Here is a 15,769-nt window from a genome sequence, read left to right on the forward strand (position 1 = left end):
CTTGAAAACTTCCTTCATACAAAAACTTCGCACAATTCTTCATTAGCAGTATTAGTACAATCAAAATAAACAAATCCACTTGTGTTCAGTACTAACATATATCAAACATCTATTAAAGCATAAGCTACTGTAGCAGTCTTTCAAAAATCTCTTTAATAAAAAAACTAAAAAAAAAAAGAGATTTAAGAGGCGAATGCAAATAGTGCAGAAATCTGTCAAAACAGAATAGCTGGTAAAGATCGAAATTTTGGAAAATCCTACGCTGCTTATCTCGAAAAGTGTTCAGCTAAAGAAAGTTATATAATAACCTGGAGCATATGCATAAAAAATGACAGCTCAAAATTACGCTCTGGCTATTTATACGAATTTTTATGGTAACAGCACAAAATCTGTTTTCAGGACAGCAACTTCCCCAAACATTACTTTCTTCCTATTAGAGACTATTCTTGGCACAAAAATGAAATAAAAATGATAAGGAGCGGTCACTACAGTAGTAATAACTTCCAAGACTCAACAAAAAGAAAAATTCCTGTAAATAAAATATGGGTTGTCTTCCATAAGCGCTTTTTTTAACGCCTTTCAGCTATGCGCAGTAAAAATACGAGCATCAAGTATTATCAAGTGAAGAAACATCAAGATCAATGCGATAAGTATTTTCAACAAAGATTTGTATTTTATCAATATGAGTCTTAGAAGACCCTTTCTCTGCACTTTTAGATTCACTACTTTCAGCAAATAGATTTTCAGGAACAATCCAATCAAAATTCTTTTGCCAAACTTCATGCATTGCTACTAATTTGGAAGGTATTGATATTCTACCTTCTATACTACTTTTGGTTTGGTCAAGCGTACCAAAGATATCTACACATGAGCCTAGCTTATCAAACCGATTAAAAACTTTCCTAGCTTCTATAACCACATCTTTAAATTCTCTAAGCAAACTTTCTAGGATAAAATCTTTATTTTTATCATCCTCAATTTCATGGAGTTTAAAAAACATTTGTTGCATAAACGGATTGAGGCTAACAAATCTAGCCTCCAGCATTTGAACTAAACAAGCTGCAGCAGTTTCATAATCAGGAGCAAGTTCTACCAGGGATTTATCCTTAATATCTTTATGCTTACTAACATGATTGAAGAATTTTTCAATGTTATCTTTTCCAATTATAGAACCACTACCTACAGATAGGTCCTTCAGATCATACTTAGGAATCAACATAATAAAGTAGAAATAAAATAACAACTATGTAAGAAACTATTTTTTTATGTTTTTGATATGAAGACAACTATAAAAGTAAACTAATTTTTTCTGTTTTTGATATAATAAAGCAAACAAAACAAAGTAAAGTAAACTAAGCAAACTATAACAAAGTAAAGAGATTGGAGATGAGAGACTCCCCTTGCAGAAATCCTCTTTCTCCCCAGCAACGGCGCCAGAAAACAAGCTTGATGGTGTGTACTCGGCGTATGCGGACACACTGTTGGGGAACCCCAAGAAGAAGGTGTGATGAGCACAGCAGCAAGTTTTCCCTCAGTAAGAAACCAAGGTTTAATCGACCAGTAGGAGAAATGCGTGACTTCTGAAGGTGTTGCTGGCTGACTAGTGGCAGGGCGCACTACCGGCGTCAGCAATAACGTGGAACCTGCACACAACACAATCAAAGTACTTTGCCCCAACTTACAGTGAGGTTATCAATCTCACTGGTTTGCTGAACACAAAGGATTAGACGTATAGAATGGAAGGAGATGTTTGCAGAAAGTAAACAGAACAGGATTGCAGTTGAATTTATCACTAAAGGAAATAGAACCAGGGTCCACAGTTCACTAGAGGTGTCTCTCCATAAAGAAATAACATGTTGGGTGAACAAATTACAGCTGGGCAATTGACAGAATATCAGTCGATACATGACAAGATGATTACTATGATATCTGGTATTGGGCATTACAACATAATACATAGACCGTAATCCAACAACGTCTATGACTAATAACCCACCTTAAGGTTAGCGTCCGCACCCCTTCCAGTATAACGTTGCAAGCAACAGACTATCGCATTAAGCAATGTGTGTAAAGTAAACAATTGAATTACTCTTGGATAAAGAAATGTGGATTAAGCAATGTGTTTTATCCCTAGTAGCAACATCACATCTACAACCTTAGAAGTTATAAAGTCACTCTCCCAGGAAACTAGAGGCATGAACCTACTATCAAGCATAAATACCCCCTCTTGGAGTCACAAGTGTCCACTTGGCCAGAGTTTCTACTAGCAACGGAGAGCATGCAAGATCACAAATAACATATGACATGAATATATAATCAATCTCAACATAGTATTCAACATTCATCGGATCCCAGCAAACCAAACATAGAGGATTACATAAAGATGATCATATCATGTAGGGCAGCTGACAAGATCGATACATGAAGCACAAAGGGGAGAAGAAAACCATCTAGCTACTGCTATGGACCCATAGTCCAGGGATGAACTACTCACGCATCACTTCGGAGGCGGGCATGGCGATGTAGATGCCTCGGGCGATGATTTTCCCCTCCGACAGGGTGTCGAGAAGAGCTTCAGAACCCCCGAGATGGGTTCGGCGACGGTGGCCGCGACGGAACTTTTCGTGGATGGAGGCTCGGGTATCCAGGGTTTTCCAGAGAAGATGTATAAATAGACGGAGGATTGAGGTCGGTTGTGCGCCTGGTGGGCCCAGACCTACCCTAGGCGCGGGCCAGGTCTAGGCCGCGCCTAGGGGTGGTCTGGCCGACCTGCTGCGCCTCTTCGTACCCCCTCTAGACTTCGTCTTTGTTTTGGTAAAATATTGACTTAGGCTTTTGTTTCGTCCAATTCCGAGAATATTTCCTGTACAACTTTTCTGAAATACAAAAACAGCAGAAAACAGGGAACTGGCACTGTGGCATCTTGTTAATAAGTTAGTGCCGGAAATCATGTAAAAGTGCAATGAAGTGTAAAAAAAAATATATGAATTGGTGTAAAACAAGCATGGAGCATCAAAAATTATAGATACGTTTGAGACGTATCAGCTGGCCGCGCCGGCGGCTCGGATTCCACGCCGACGCTCGATTTTGACGTGGCCAGTAATGGCGATGCGCGATCGGCTTCCGCGGGAAACGAAGCGTTTGACTTTAAGTCCCGGTTTGGGATATGCGTCGGGACATGGCAGATTTTTTTTCAAAAGTGAGAATTATGACCCCAGCCTCAAAATCGAGCAGGGGCTATGACGCACCCCGTCCCGAGAGAGCATGCCAGCCACCTGTCGTGCCGCCTCTACCACACCATACAGTGTTGCTGCGGCCGGTCAGCTCCGACCCGTGGCCTTGTAGAGGACGGTGCATGCCGACAAGATGGCTCAAGGACATCCCATCAGCGACTGACCAAGACCACGTGGGTGATGGCTCCCAAGTGCAGTAGATCAATTGTAGTACTTTTCAATAAGAAAGGTTGTTGAACCCACGAGGATCTAAAGGTATTGGTTAGCGGATTTGACAAGTAAATAATAATAAAAATGTAGCAGCTTTTGATATTTTGGGTGTATAGTTTGCAATAAAATAAAATGCAGAAAGTAAATAGCAATATGTAAATACCCTCAATGAGAGAAAGTCCAATCCTCTATGCAGCAGGAGGAAAAGCTCAAGTTTGTGTGTGCTTATATGAGACAAGTGTTCCAGAGGGTGGTATGGATTTACTAGCATTTGAGTATACACAACATGGTAAATATTTTGTCAAGTTACATTCCCTTAGGGGCGGAGCCTAAATTAGGTGCATCCATAGATATGAGAAAATGCATCCCTTATGATGGGTCGTAGAACCATTCTAAGAATAGGAATCATTATGACATAAATGTCCCACCATAGCAATAAGATCAATTGTCCCCAACATAAGTCCCTCTAACGGAACTCAAAGTATTGGAAAACGGTTCCTGTCATTCCATCATTTCCAACACTCATTCATTACATTAAAGTGTAATCCTATGAGCCCATATAGGTGAAGTAATATGTAGTCGACGTTCGCATAAACCATCATAGAACAACATAAAAGATAAAAACTTGACCAAATACTCATTGCACATCATATAGAATCATTGCTAGGTCATCCTATGCCCTCTGGAACATGGGGAACTACTAACAAGTGTCAAACATGTTATCGACCAGAGGCATAATGATTACAACACAATCTAAGTATAGAATCTTTCCACCAAATAATGACAAAGTACTAATAACAAACATGCAATTAGCCTTTAAAACAGTATCCGAGGTTCAATCAAACACGAACTATGAGGACGATGAAGTCGATCTCGTAGATGGTGATGGTGGTGATGATGGTGCTGATGGAGATGTTGATGGAGATGCCTCCCCTACGTCAAGGAGGAGTGGTGATAACGATGGCGTCGATTTCCCCTTCACCGGAGGCACCGATGCGGCAGGAGTTGCCATCTCCCGGAGTAGGAGTGGACTTTCGCCTTCGCCGCCGCCTCAATAAATCCTGGGAAAAATATGGCTTAGGTTTTAGGCGAAACGGAGGTGTCTATATAAAAGGGGGCCCGAGGCGACGCTCGAGGGCAAAAAGAGCATAGGTGGGGCACCACCTGGCCTCTTTTCCCCCTCGTGGATCTCCTCGCATGATTCTTTGGCCCTCGGTGCTTCTCCAGATGAAAAACTGATCATGTATTTTTCCTTCGATTTTTAGGTGTTCATAAGGTCCCTGAAACAATAAAATACGAAAAATAAGGTTTTCTGCCTCCCAAAACTTAAATACCAATGAAAGAGACTTTGTAGGAAAATCCCAGAAATCAACTAAAAATACATAAATAATGGTATGATGGTAAATATCAATGAAAACTAAACATATGTAACAATATTGATGATGTAAAATGCACGTATCAACTCCCCCAAGTTCAAACATTTGCTCGTCCTCAAGCAAATAAGCGAATAGATCATATCATGCATCAATGAGCTTATGGTTGATAAAAAAATACGAGCATTATTGCATCATCAACTTATGCATATTTGATTGTCTTGTAAAATCTCTGAATTAACAACCATACGAATATGGACTTCATATAATAGAAACTCTAGCAACTAACCCTTACCATTTGAACAAAACTAACCATTGCATGTTGAACAATTGAATAATATTTCATATATCTCATCTCTATATGATTGGCTTTTTACCAGCTTTGTTTTCCTTTTTTATCTTGCCTTTGTAATGAAGATAAACTCTCATAGAGCAACTAGTTACAAGAAGATAATTTTGTAAACAACAAGATAAACATGAAGTTTGACTTTGTCAAACAATTCACCATATTTTCAATGGGATCAGTTAATAGTCTTGCCCCCTAGTAACCAGTATAAACTTTTTTCATAGATCTTTCAATTAAATCATATGCATTACATCCACCTTTATCTTTCACTTTTCCAAGCTGACCGAATCCTCGTGTGCCGATCTTTTCATGCACAAACTTGTTTTGTGCATATGTACTGAAATATCCATAACCATCAGTTTACCAGTTGATTAATAACTAATAGTAATAAGCTTTTTTCCGCTCCACCTTGAGGCTTCAGCAGATGTAGCTCCTGCCACTTGTAACGCGCGTGCACCAGCACAGGCCCGGCCGGCCGGCCTGTCCTAGTACATGCCTACGAAGTTCCGCCATATTACGACATGGCGTTGTGCAAGACGACATGCTAGCGAGCTACCTATCGGCGAGCCGATGTCAATGCGAGAGAAGAAAGCGAAGGTGATCGAGAGATGATTACAAATGCAAAAGGCCGCCCAGCGTACCGTACAAGTCGGGGTGCTGAGAGCTAAATCTAGTTGCAAATGTTAGTTTATTTGCCTTGTGTGAGCTAGGGTGTGGGCCGGCCGGCAGCCTGTCGCGAACGCCCATATATACATGTTCTTGAGTCTGGAGGTGTAATTTCCAGTTCATTAGCTAGGTAGCAGGCAGAGCTCGAAGGTGGTGGATTCGATGGCGGGGAAGTGGAGGCAGGACAACCCGTTCGAGGAGGTCGAGGTCGAGGTCAACCCTTTCTCGGTACGTTCCAGAGCTTCCTCTTGCCGCATAACATATATCTACCGTGCTCGATCATCATGCAGAGTTTATTTACAGTTGAAAAAACAATCGTACTTCTCTTGATATGTTCGGCAGGGAGTACCATACTCCTTCCGTTCCAATTTATGGTAAGTATAATTTTACGTGAAATTAAACTTCGTAAAGTTTGATCAATTATAAAACAAATATATTTTTGATAAAGATCGTTTTATTACTTAAACTTCAAGCATTACACCCGGTCTTTGCAGAGCTAAGAATGTATATAGCCGCACCAACATCCAAGTATCCAATGGTCCAAAAATAAAGTAAATGCGCAATACAAGTGATGAACTCCATGAACGCCAGGTCCTGTCCACAAATTACGACATCATTCATGTTGAAAAAAATATCTCACGTCGTGTCCTCCAAGTATATAGATATCTCCATAAATAGATCGTGATTCTTCACTCGCTGAAGCGACAACCATGAACGGAGCAAAGCAGTGCATCGGTAGTAACCTGTAAGAGAGAATATTTTTTATCGTTAAAAATCTTGTCATTTCTACATAAACACATCGACCAAATAATAGCAATCGCTCCCACCCAAATAAGAACTTTAAACCTATGATCCACCCTATTAATCCAGTTGCCAAATATATTCACAATGCTACGTGTCGGGTATTAGGTAGAACCATTTAGGTGAATAGCCATATAGATCTAGCAAACTGACTTTGAAAAAGTAAGTGTTGATAGTATCATCGTACTAATAGAAGACACCATTTGTACTTCTATGACAATTACGCTTTGCAAGGTTGTATTTAGTAAGAATAACCCCCTACGAAAATGCCATGCAAAGAGCTTAGACTTTAACAGAATCTTCATTTTCCATATCTTTTTATTCTTATCTACCGGCATGTCAGTACGGATCAATGCACTACATAGATTCCGCAAAGAATTTTCCACTACGCTAACTAGACCGTATCTAGAAGCTGAAACAAAGCATTCCAAAGGATGCTAGACTTGGACCAACGCACCACTAGGGGAAGGCCTATTATCGACGCATCAATTTGGGCTATCACCGGCGGGAACAGGCTGGTGGTATTGGGTTACTGCCGGCGCACCGGGCCAGATGGCACCGGCGATAAGACAATACCACTGGCGCTCCTGCCTCGTGCGCCAGCGCTAGGACCTGCCACCAGTGGCGCTCGGGCGTGCGCCTCGAATTCCGCTATCCCGGCACGGGTCTTGATGGAGAAAGACCCGTATAAAAAGAAAAAGTGTGAATCCCAGGTTTCCAAAAAATACCTGAGACAAAGCTTTTAAGTCGGCATACTTTCTCATCAGGATGGTTTGCCATATACCCTCTTTCGAAAGGAGCTTGAATAGAAAAATATATCAACTTCTATAATATAAAATCAATATTATTAGAATCAAAATATATTTTCATATTATATATTTTTTATATCATACTGTAGATAATAATAATTTTCCATATAGGCGGTCCAACTTTACAAAATTTAACGTTAACAATAACTTATATGCCATGTATTTTGGGACGGAAGGAGTACCGGCAGATTAATTAGATCAGTCCTTGTCCAACAACCCCTCAAAAAAAATCTTGAATAGCCTACATGCTAATAAAGATTGGCACCGTTACTAGCCTACAGCTGGACTCCAATACTAACGCAATTTTTTTTTCTTATTTGGAAAAGGTGGTTAATATCTCCGACTCTGCATCAAAGGTGTTTATTTAAATTTTATTTAACAAAGATCTTCCAAGAGAATACATCAAAAAATTCAAAGCTACTACCACCTACAACAGCTAATTACCGGGGCATCACCAATACTACCAGAACCTTAGTTTACAAGTTAACCAACTGATTAACCAAATGATCTTGAATGAAAGCATCAGACACCTTCGGGGTACATGACAATTCAGAAAAAATATGCTATATATTGTGAATAACACGGATTAACCAGCTTGTACTTTGTTTCTAAAAAAAAAAGGATTAACCAGCTTGAGCAAGTCAACTCCAACTAGGACCACCAAAAATCTATGAGAAGAAAATCATAATTGTCTCTTGTTAAGTGTAGCATTAAGGATACAGTGATTCTTAAATTGATTTTGTGCATTTCATATTCTTTGTTGTAGTTAACTCTACTTAACTGTGCCATGATCTGACAAATATATCTTTGTATTTATGTAGCACCCACGCCCAACCCCACTCCCTCCGGAACCAGTTAATTTCTACAATGACATTGGCGCACCAGTAAATATGCCTCTTGATACCAAAAAGGTATTTGAATTCCTTCACACTAAAGTAGCATTTGCTATATATACTATAATGCCTTCTGTGATGATGAGTTTGTCTTCTCTTGGAGTTCTGCAAAATATTTTAAGCTTAATTATGTGTATTTGTACACAAATTAATCACATAAGTTTTAAATCAAGTGCTACATATTCCCGGTCACATTATTTTCACTAATAATATCCTAGGAAATAACAATCAAGGTTATCATTCCCTCACAAAAAAATTTAAGGGTATAACTGTGGCATTTCGACATAGGAAGTGACTTTTCAAATGAAGGCGCTGATTACTGTTGTAAATCTGGAATTTCCTTAGTCTCCCTGTTGTTGCACTACTCTAGTTTTTTTTCTATATCATTCACAAATCATTTTGATGGTGGCGCCTACAAACACAGGACCTGAAGAAAAAAGAGAAACAACTTTTGGCTAAAGAGGCTGAGCTGAACAAGAGAGAGCAGGTATGCACTAAAATCAAGTTGGCTTGCCATTTCCTTTTCGAAAACATTTCTCTAAGTATACAGCTAAATTTCACATATTTATGTAGTTCCTGTTATTATATTTTTATATATCCATTCTGAAGTTGCATGCTTCCTTCTGATTCCATTTTCTCTAGGCGATAAAACGAAGGGAAGAAGCTCTTGAAAGAGGTAAACTTTGACGTAATCGTACTCAAATGTACAATTAATCTATTTGAAACTAGGCACGATTACTTATCTTCCCCCCTTGACCTTACGCAGCCGGAGTTCGCATAGAGCCTAAAAATTGGCCACCATTCTTCCCCCTCATTCATGTGGATATTTCAAACGACATACCTGTGCACTTGCAGCGAGTGCAATATGTTGCATTTGCATCGCTCCTAGGTACAAACAAGATAATGCCAAAGATACTTAAAATTCATATATAAATGAGTATTGGTGCCAAAAAAATCACATTTTTTTCATGCAGGTTTGATTATATGCCTCTTCTGGAACTTCATATGTGTTACTGCTGTCTGGATTATAGGCGACGGTACGTTTAGACAAACTTTCTTTATTTATGTTTATGACAATCCTTGGTAATTGTATGATATTATTTCGTACGTTTGTATTGTTTTAGTTAATCTTCTTTGCTTTCTACATGCAGCTGCAGGCCCTAAGATCTGGTTCCTGGCAATCATATATTTCGTTACTGGAGTTCCAGGTGCCTATTATTGTTGGTACCGACCTCTATATCGTGCGATGAGGTACATTATTTTCTCTTTCTGATTATATACTATGAAGTCTTCAAATATTTGTAGTGCATGGTTACCAGTGGTTACAATCTCTTGTTCACGAGTTGATATATGATCATAATTTCACTAGGAAAGAGAGTGCGTTCAGATACGGATGGTTCTTCATGTTCTATTTTGTAAGTTTTCTGTACAATATTGACAATTTTGAATGCATGTTAGATCCTCGTACAAGGTACCCGTTTCAGTCGGATAACTGATGTTTGTGTTGATATTGCAGTTTCACATTTGTTTTTGTGTATTTGCATCTGTTGCGCCGTCAATTCTGTTTGTGGGACGTTCACTGGCGTAAGTTACATTTCCAGCTTATATTATGATGGAGTTTGCCGTCTAACTCATTTGTCAGCACATAAAATAAATCATAGTTTGCTCTTTTTGAAGTATATGTGCTGTAAAGCCGTCCATGTTAAAAAAAAAAAATTAACACCGTCAAAAGCCGTTCATGTTGTTATCTGATGCTTGGTAATTCATATTTTTTTTTTAGAAAATAACTCACCTTATTTGTCTTCTCCTATCATTTGCAGAGGAATTTTTCAAGCACTCAGCGTAATAACGTACAGCGCTACGGTTGGGGTGAGTGGATATTACATCAATTTATTTCTACCATTTGTGAACCAAAACACAACAGGGCCTGAAGGCACATTTTGAGAACCAAAACTCAAATTTGAGTGAAGATGTTTCATTTTGTAAATCCAAAGTTGAATCGGTAGTTTCGTTATCCTAGTCTAGGGCAGTTCAAAACCGATTGCTCCATCAGTCCGGAACCTCCCTTTTCAACACTTATACATGAATTGAACACACTGTCTTTATATTTTTCAGATATTCTACTTCATTGGTTTCACCTTGTTTGTCCTGGAAGCGTTGCTGAGCATATGGGTCATGCAGGTATAGGCAGTGCATAAATTTCCTACTGCAGAATACCAGAACTGAATTCTGCATCTCTCTGAAAATTAACTTGTGCTTCTTCTACTTGCAGAAAGTATACTGGTATTTCCGCGGAAGCGGGAAGGAGGCGGAGATGAGGCCTGATGGGGCATCGCGCCGTCCACCCTTTTGACGTCTTCGTGGCTTTGGTCGGGGGAGAAGATTAAAGCTTGGAGATTATTAAATTTGTGTGCCACCGTTCGATTGAGCTAGTTATACTTAATCTTAGTGCCAGAATTCGTGTATATCTGAATCACAACCGAAGAATGACATCATATATTTTTTCTAAATATCATTTTCCGACGCTGCTATAAGCTAGCGTATCATTTCTCGGCAGCTTGTTGTCACGCATAAATGCCACTGTACCAGTCTTTCCAGGCATACATAGCTGGTTTTAATCTAGAAGCCGTCGCAATCAAGTTGGCGTGGATGAGGCGGCAAAGAAAGTATACTTACGAGAGAAGAAAGTAAGAGGCCCGATCATTCGAACGCTGATGCCTGTTTGACGGCAATAAAAAGTAAACACGGCGGCCGGACAAAATCCACGCGGAAACCGCTAAATTTTTCCATGGTTTTATACTATTCCTACGATTTCTAGATGTGATGATGCAACTTCTCGCAAAGACCAACTGCTCCCTGTGTAGAACAGTGAGGAGTAGTTGAGGTCTAATACGGCTGCTGCCGCTGCTTCTTCTTCGTCTCTCTTTGCACGGTTGCACCTGACCCTAGGCTAGGCAGAAGCAGAGGAAAGATCCATGGCGGGGAGGTCGAGGTATGACAACCCTTTCGAGGAGGGCGGCACCGACGAGGTCAACCCTTTCGCGGTAAGGCTGGCCGACCAGCTCGAGCTACTCTTAATTCTCTCCTCCTCGTGTTTCACCGAGATCAATCACCCTCCTGTCCTATTTGACTCGTTAACTGATCGTATCCTCTTTTATGTTCTTGCTATGTAGTATCTGCCTCTGTTAGTCAATATATTGCCATGTGAAATCATTTGTAGCATGGATGTGTGTAGTGGCCCACTTTAAACGTAGAGTTCTTACAAGTTGTTTGTAAATGTTTCCGTAAAAAATCATTTGAAATCATTTCCTGATTCGGAAGTCCATTGTTGCTTGTCCAAGCTTTTTGTTGTGCCATAATGATAGAGCAACACCTTTTTATATTTTTCGATAAAGGGAATATAACACCTTTTTATATAGAGATGAAATAGTAGTAACCTAGATCCCCCAACAATTGTTTGTACATACACGGTTACACACACCTGCTACATGCTACAGATAAGATAATAAAAAACGCTGACCAAAGGAGAATGATCCCTCGCTTGGCTAGACTCTTCCAGCGGATAAACGCTAGGATGATAGTCCACACCTTCCAGAGAAATTACCGCTAGGTGGGGATTTAAACCCGGGTAGACTGGTTGCACACTCGCTAGCTTTGCGACCGAGCTAGCACTTAGTTCCGTATGAAACTTAAATGAATCGCATCAGCCGAGGATTAAACAAAATTATAGACAACCATATGTCCAAATTTTTCTACAAGATAAGATAATTGATTGATTATTATCACACCTGGAACAACGAGTGTTTCTTGCACTGTTGTAGTACATACTCAACAGAATACTTGTACAATTCGCCAACAGAACTAAAATAGAAATAAAGAAAGGTTGCATAACCTTAATGTTTCACATCAAAAATTAGGAGTTAGTGGTCAATTCACCAGTAGTTGTCTTTTCTTTCTGACGAACTATTCTGCACTAAAGATGGAAAGCTGAATATCAGACTGTTGCAACAAGGTGTCTTTGAATTTGGTGAAGTAAAACGAAATAAGAGAACTCTTCAGACATTAGAGAAAATGGCTAGTTGTAGTTCTGTATGCAAAAAACCTCTTGTAGCCCGGGCTACATGTCGCCCGGTTTTTTAAAAAAAAGTTTCAAAACTTTTGATTTTATAGTTTTAGAAAATTTACAAAAAAAAATACATAGATGTAGAGAATGTTGGAATCTATCAATGTGTAAATTTTTAGATTGAATTCATTGTATTTTCCTTCAGTAAAAATGACAAAATGTCACAAAATGACAAAATCTAGATTATAGTCACCAATGATGAAATCAAGATTCGTTATTTTTGCTGAGTCCAACTACAACATATCTCGTTCTGAAAATTTGCCACATTCGTAGATTACAATATTTTATATATCATGGTATTTTTTTGAATTTTTTTGACATGTCTAAAATGAAATTTTCATAGATTCAAAAAACGGCCTACTGTACCTCGGCCTAAGTATCACAGCTCTTGTATGCCATTATAATGATTCGCCCTTCTCCTGTACCAGGACAAAGCTACTAGGGGAGCACCAGCTGCTCAATCCAGTTATTCTGGAGGTTCATTCTACACAACGGTGAGTTTTCAGTGAATCAAGTTCATAACAAAAGTAAAAAAAAATGCGTTCCTGTCTGCCAATCATATCATATGAACTCGTCTTGATGCAGCAGTCAGGACCTACTCCTCCCAGCAACACCCGCCTTTCGCCTCTTCCTCCTGAGCCGGCCGACTTCTATAATGACTTCTCCTCCCCAGTGGACATTCCAATGGACACAGGCAAGGTAGTCACGCTACTTCACTGTGGTTTTAAATCCTTCGATGTATGAACTTTCAGAGTGAATTCAGCACAAACAAAGGATTCAAAATAAATTGATTAAACTCGTCTATCTTGCTTACTAATCAAGTAATCATACGCAGGATATGAAGACAAGAGAGAAGGAGCTTCTGGCAAAGGAGGCCGAGCTAAGCAGGCGAGAGAAGGTATCTGAATAACAGAGGAGACGACGTTTTGGTGACCCTATTACTACCTTATTTGTACTCTTTATATTGTCCAAAATTTAGGTGATGTGTTCAACCCTTGTTTGTACCATGTAGGACATCAAACGGAGGGAAGAGGCTGCAGCGCGAGGTGGAGCTTCTGTTCTCTAATTTTCTCTCCTTTTTGTCGTCCTCTTTACCTTCCTGTAATTTGAGGTTGCCTCCCTTCTTTCTTTTGCAGCTGGCATTGTCATAGAAGAAAAAAACTGGCCACCATTTTTCCCCATCATTCATCATGACATCAACAATGAGATACCTGTGCACCTTCAAAGGACACAGTATGTCGCCTTCGCATCGCTTTTGGGTATGTTTTCCATCACATCTGCTCAAAATGACATTCTTACACATCAATAAAGCTATTAAATATAGATATGTAATGATTTATGTCACCACCATCCTACATCAGTTTTGAGACGTTATTTCATGATTCTGATGGACAAGGTTAATCTATTCGCTTGTCTGTTTGGCAGGGTTGGTCCTGTGCCTGTTTTGGAACATAGTCTGTGTTACTGCTGCTTGGATTAAAGGGGAAGGTATTCAAAATAATTACAGCATACAGATTTATTTCCGGGGACTATAGCAGAAAACCTAGGTTCTGTATGCAGTGGTCATCGTTAACTGTCCATAATTTGCTTCGATTTCTTGCTTCCTGGGTGCAGGTCCCAAGATCTGGTTTCTTGCAATCATCTACTTCATTCTTGGTTGCCCAGGTGCCTATTATCTTTGGTACCGACCACTTTACCGCGCCATGAGGTACATTTGATCATGTGCAACTTCAGTTTTGATGAAACATTGAGCTTTTTTCTTCTTTCAAGCAATAAATCGTCATTTTGATTGTGTTTACAACTCATGTTACAGGAATGATAGTGCTCTGAGGTTTGGATGGTTTTTTCTGTTCTACTTGGTAAGTACCCTATGAAGTTGATGCAAAAACAGAGTGCATTCAGATCCCCGTGTTACATTAGCTATTTAATCAGCTCATTTTGTTCTTGCTGATTCCGAACAGGTTCATATTGCTTTCTGCGTGTACGCAGCTGTTTCTCCTTCCATTCTATTCGTTGGAAAATCACTGACGTGAGTTCTAAAAAACTGCTTTACCTCCATTTCGCTCACAAACTTTTTCTTGAACAAACAAGAGCATCATTTTTCATAACAAATCCATTTTTTCTGTGTTAACATGATACTTCCTAGATTTGTTTCTGAAGCAGCTATATAAGAATTCTGATATATATTCCTTTCCCTTCTTTACTCTTTACTCAGAGGGATTTTCCCCGCGATCAGCTTAATAGGCAAAAGTGTCATAGTCGGGGTGAGTCTAGCTGTTTACCTTCAGGAATTCACAGTAGTCATTTTCAATAATAAGTAAACATTATTTTTAAGACTTTAAACATCTGATCTGCAGATTTTCTACTTTCTTGGCTTTGCAATCTTCTGCCTCGAGTCGTTGCTAAGCATGTGGGTCATTCAGGTGCTACTTTCTCTTCATCTATCTCGACGCCTGTGCTTGTATTGAGTGGATTCTGAGCAGTAGTAGCTTGTGTATCACTAAATTATCTGATCACGTAAATTATCTGATCCATGCAGCGTGTGTATCACTACTTCCGTGGAAGCGGGAAAGATGCACAGATGAAGCGTGAGGCAGCACGCGGCGCAGCAAGGGCAGCATTTTGAGTAGTATAAAAATATGTACATGTGTATTGTATATGCATACTTTTTTACTAATAGTTTTTAAGGTACAAAGGCTTGTAATATAAGATACATGCAATGCAAGGTTGTGGTTGTAGTTGTTGTACACCAAGTTTTCAGCTTTTCCTTGAGATTTGCCCCTGGTCTTATCGCAGAAATTGGGGGCTCTATGCCCAATCTAGTGTCAGGACTTATTTCCGAAAAAAAAGTATATCATTTTGCGTTCCTCTTGCTAAAAGAGAAGTCTTAAATATTTAAAACTTGTATCCAACATGTAGTTACGGCTTAACTAGATAGTTGGGGGTATCTCGAGCAACATGGTCGCAAGAGGAAGTATTAAGAGTGAGAGTGTATGTTGGTCTTATACCCAAGGTCGTCATACACTTCGCGAGAATCGGAACAATAATGTTTTTAAATAGGTTTGCAACCTACTCCTATATTAAGAAATCACCAAAAGGGAGTTTGCTCATGGACCTTGGGCCATATGGAACTTCCCAAGGGCAAAGCCACATTCGCTCATCAACATCGGTCCAAGTCATATGTGACTCCTCACATCCTAAATAGAGCTCAGGGGACATGTAGTTAGGGACGGTACCCTCCTTTTATGGGGTGCACCGGTGGAGATGCCCTAAGGGTAGCCAAAGGCATCACCGCCACATCAAGATAGCTCCTAT

At 39.6% G+C, this 15,769-nt stretch overlaps 2 protein-coding genes across 3 annotated transcripts; both read left to right on the forward strand.

Annotated features, from left to right (window-relative positions):
- The first annotated feature begins 5,957 nt into the window (after nt 1-5,957).
- On the forward strand, nt 5,958-10,798 carry LOC127323232 (secretory carrier-associated membrane protein 4). The gene is made up of 12 exons (XM_051351399.2): nt 5,958-6,056; nt 8,260-8,349; nt 8,756-8,818; nt 8,974-9,007; nt 9,098-9,220; nt 9,306-9,368; nt 9,489-9,582; nt 9,701-9,746; nt 9,848-9,915; nt 10,152-10,200; nt 10,447-10,512; nt 10,604-10,798. Exons 1-12 carry the CDS (start codon nt 5,991-5,993, stop codon nt 10,682-10,684), a joined length of 843 nt encoding a protein of 280 aa, XP_051207359.1. The 5' UTR covers nt 5,958-5,990; the 3' UTR covers nt 10,685-10,798.
- A 228-nt stretch (nt 10,799-11,026) lies between these two features.
- On the forward strand, nt 11,027-15,226 carry LOC127323231 (secretory carrier-associated membrane protein 4). Of its 2 annotated transcripts, none has more exons than XM_051351396.2 (13): nt 11,027-11,375; nt 12,883-12,948; nt 13,040-13,153; nt 13,290-13,352; nt 13,467-13,500; nt 13,591-13,713; nt 13,880-13,942; nt 14,069-14,162; nt 14,268-14,313; nt 14,416-14,483; nt 14,670-14,718; nt 14,812-14,877; nt 14,994-15,226. In XM_051351396.2, exons 1-13 carry the CDS (start codon nt 11,307-11,309, stop codon nt 15,078-15,080), a joined length of 942 nt encoding a protein of 313 aa, XP_051207356.1. In that variant the 5' UTR covers nt 11,027-11,306; the 3' UTR covers nt 15,081-15,226. The 2 variants fall into 2 exon arrangements, with proteins under 2 accessions (XP_051207356.1, XP_051207358.1); XM_051351398.2 differs by having other exon boundaries at nt 13,043-13,153.
- The last annotated feature ends 543 nt before the right edge of the window (nt 15,227-15,769 follow it).

Source organism: Lolium perenne, chromosome 4, assembly GCF_019359855.2.
Source record: "Lolium perenne isolate Kyuss_39 chromosome 4, Kyuss_2.0, whole genome shotgun sequence".
NCBI classification, from domain to species: Eukaryota; Viridiplantae; Streptophyta; class Magnoliopsida; order Poales; family Poaceae; genus Lolium; species Lolium perenne.

What these genes read in the sequence shown, in the direction of transcription:
- LOC127323232 (XM_051351399.2), top strand. Translation starts at nt 5,991, where the DNA reads ATGGCGGGGAAGTGGAGGCAGGACAACCCGTTCGAGGAGGTCGAGGTC. An exon ending in GGTTCTTCATGTTCTATTTT is followed by an intron (nt 9,747 to 9,847) that starts GTAAGTTTTCTG and finishes TTGATATTGCAG; the next exon opens with TTTCACATTTGTTTTTGTGT. An exon ending in TGAGCATATGGGTCATGCAG is followed by an intron (nt 10,513 to 10,603) that starts GTATAGGCAGTG and finishes TTCTACTTGCAG; the next exon opens with AAAGTATACTGGTATTTCCG.
- LOC127323231 (XM_051351396.2), top strand. Translation starts at nt 11,307, where the DNA reads ATGGCGGGGAGGTCGAGGTATGACAACCCTTTCGAGGAGGGCGGCACC. An exon ending in GGAAGAGGCTGCAGCGCGAG is followed by an intron (nt 13,501 to 13,590) that starts GTGGAGCTTCTG and finishes TTTCTTTTGCAG; the next exon opens with CTGGCATTGTCATAGAAGAA. An exon ending in CCACTTTACCGCGCCATGAG is followed by an intron (nt 14,163 to 14,267) that starts GTACATTTGATC and finishes CTCATGTTACAG; the next exon opens with GAATGATAGTGCTCTGAGGT.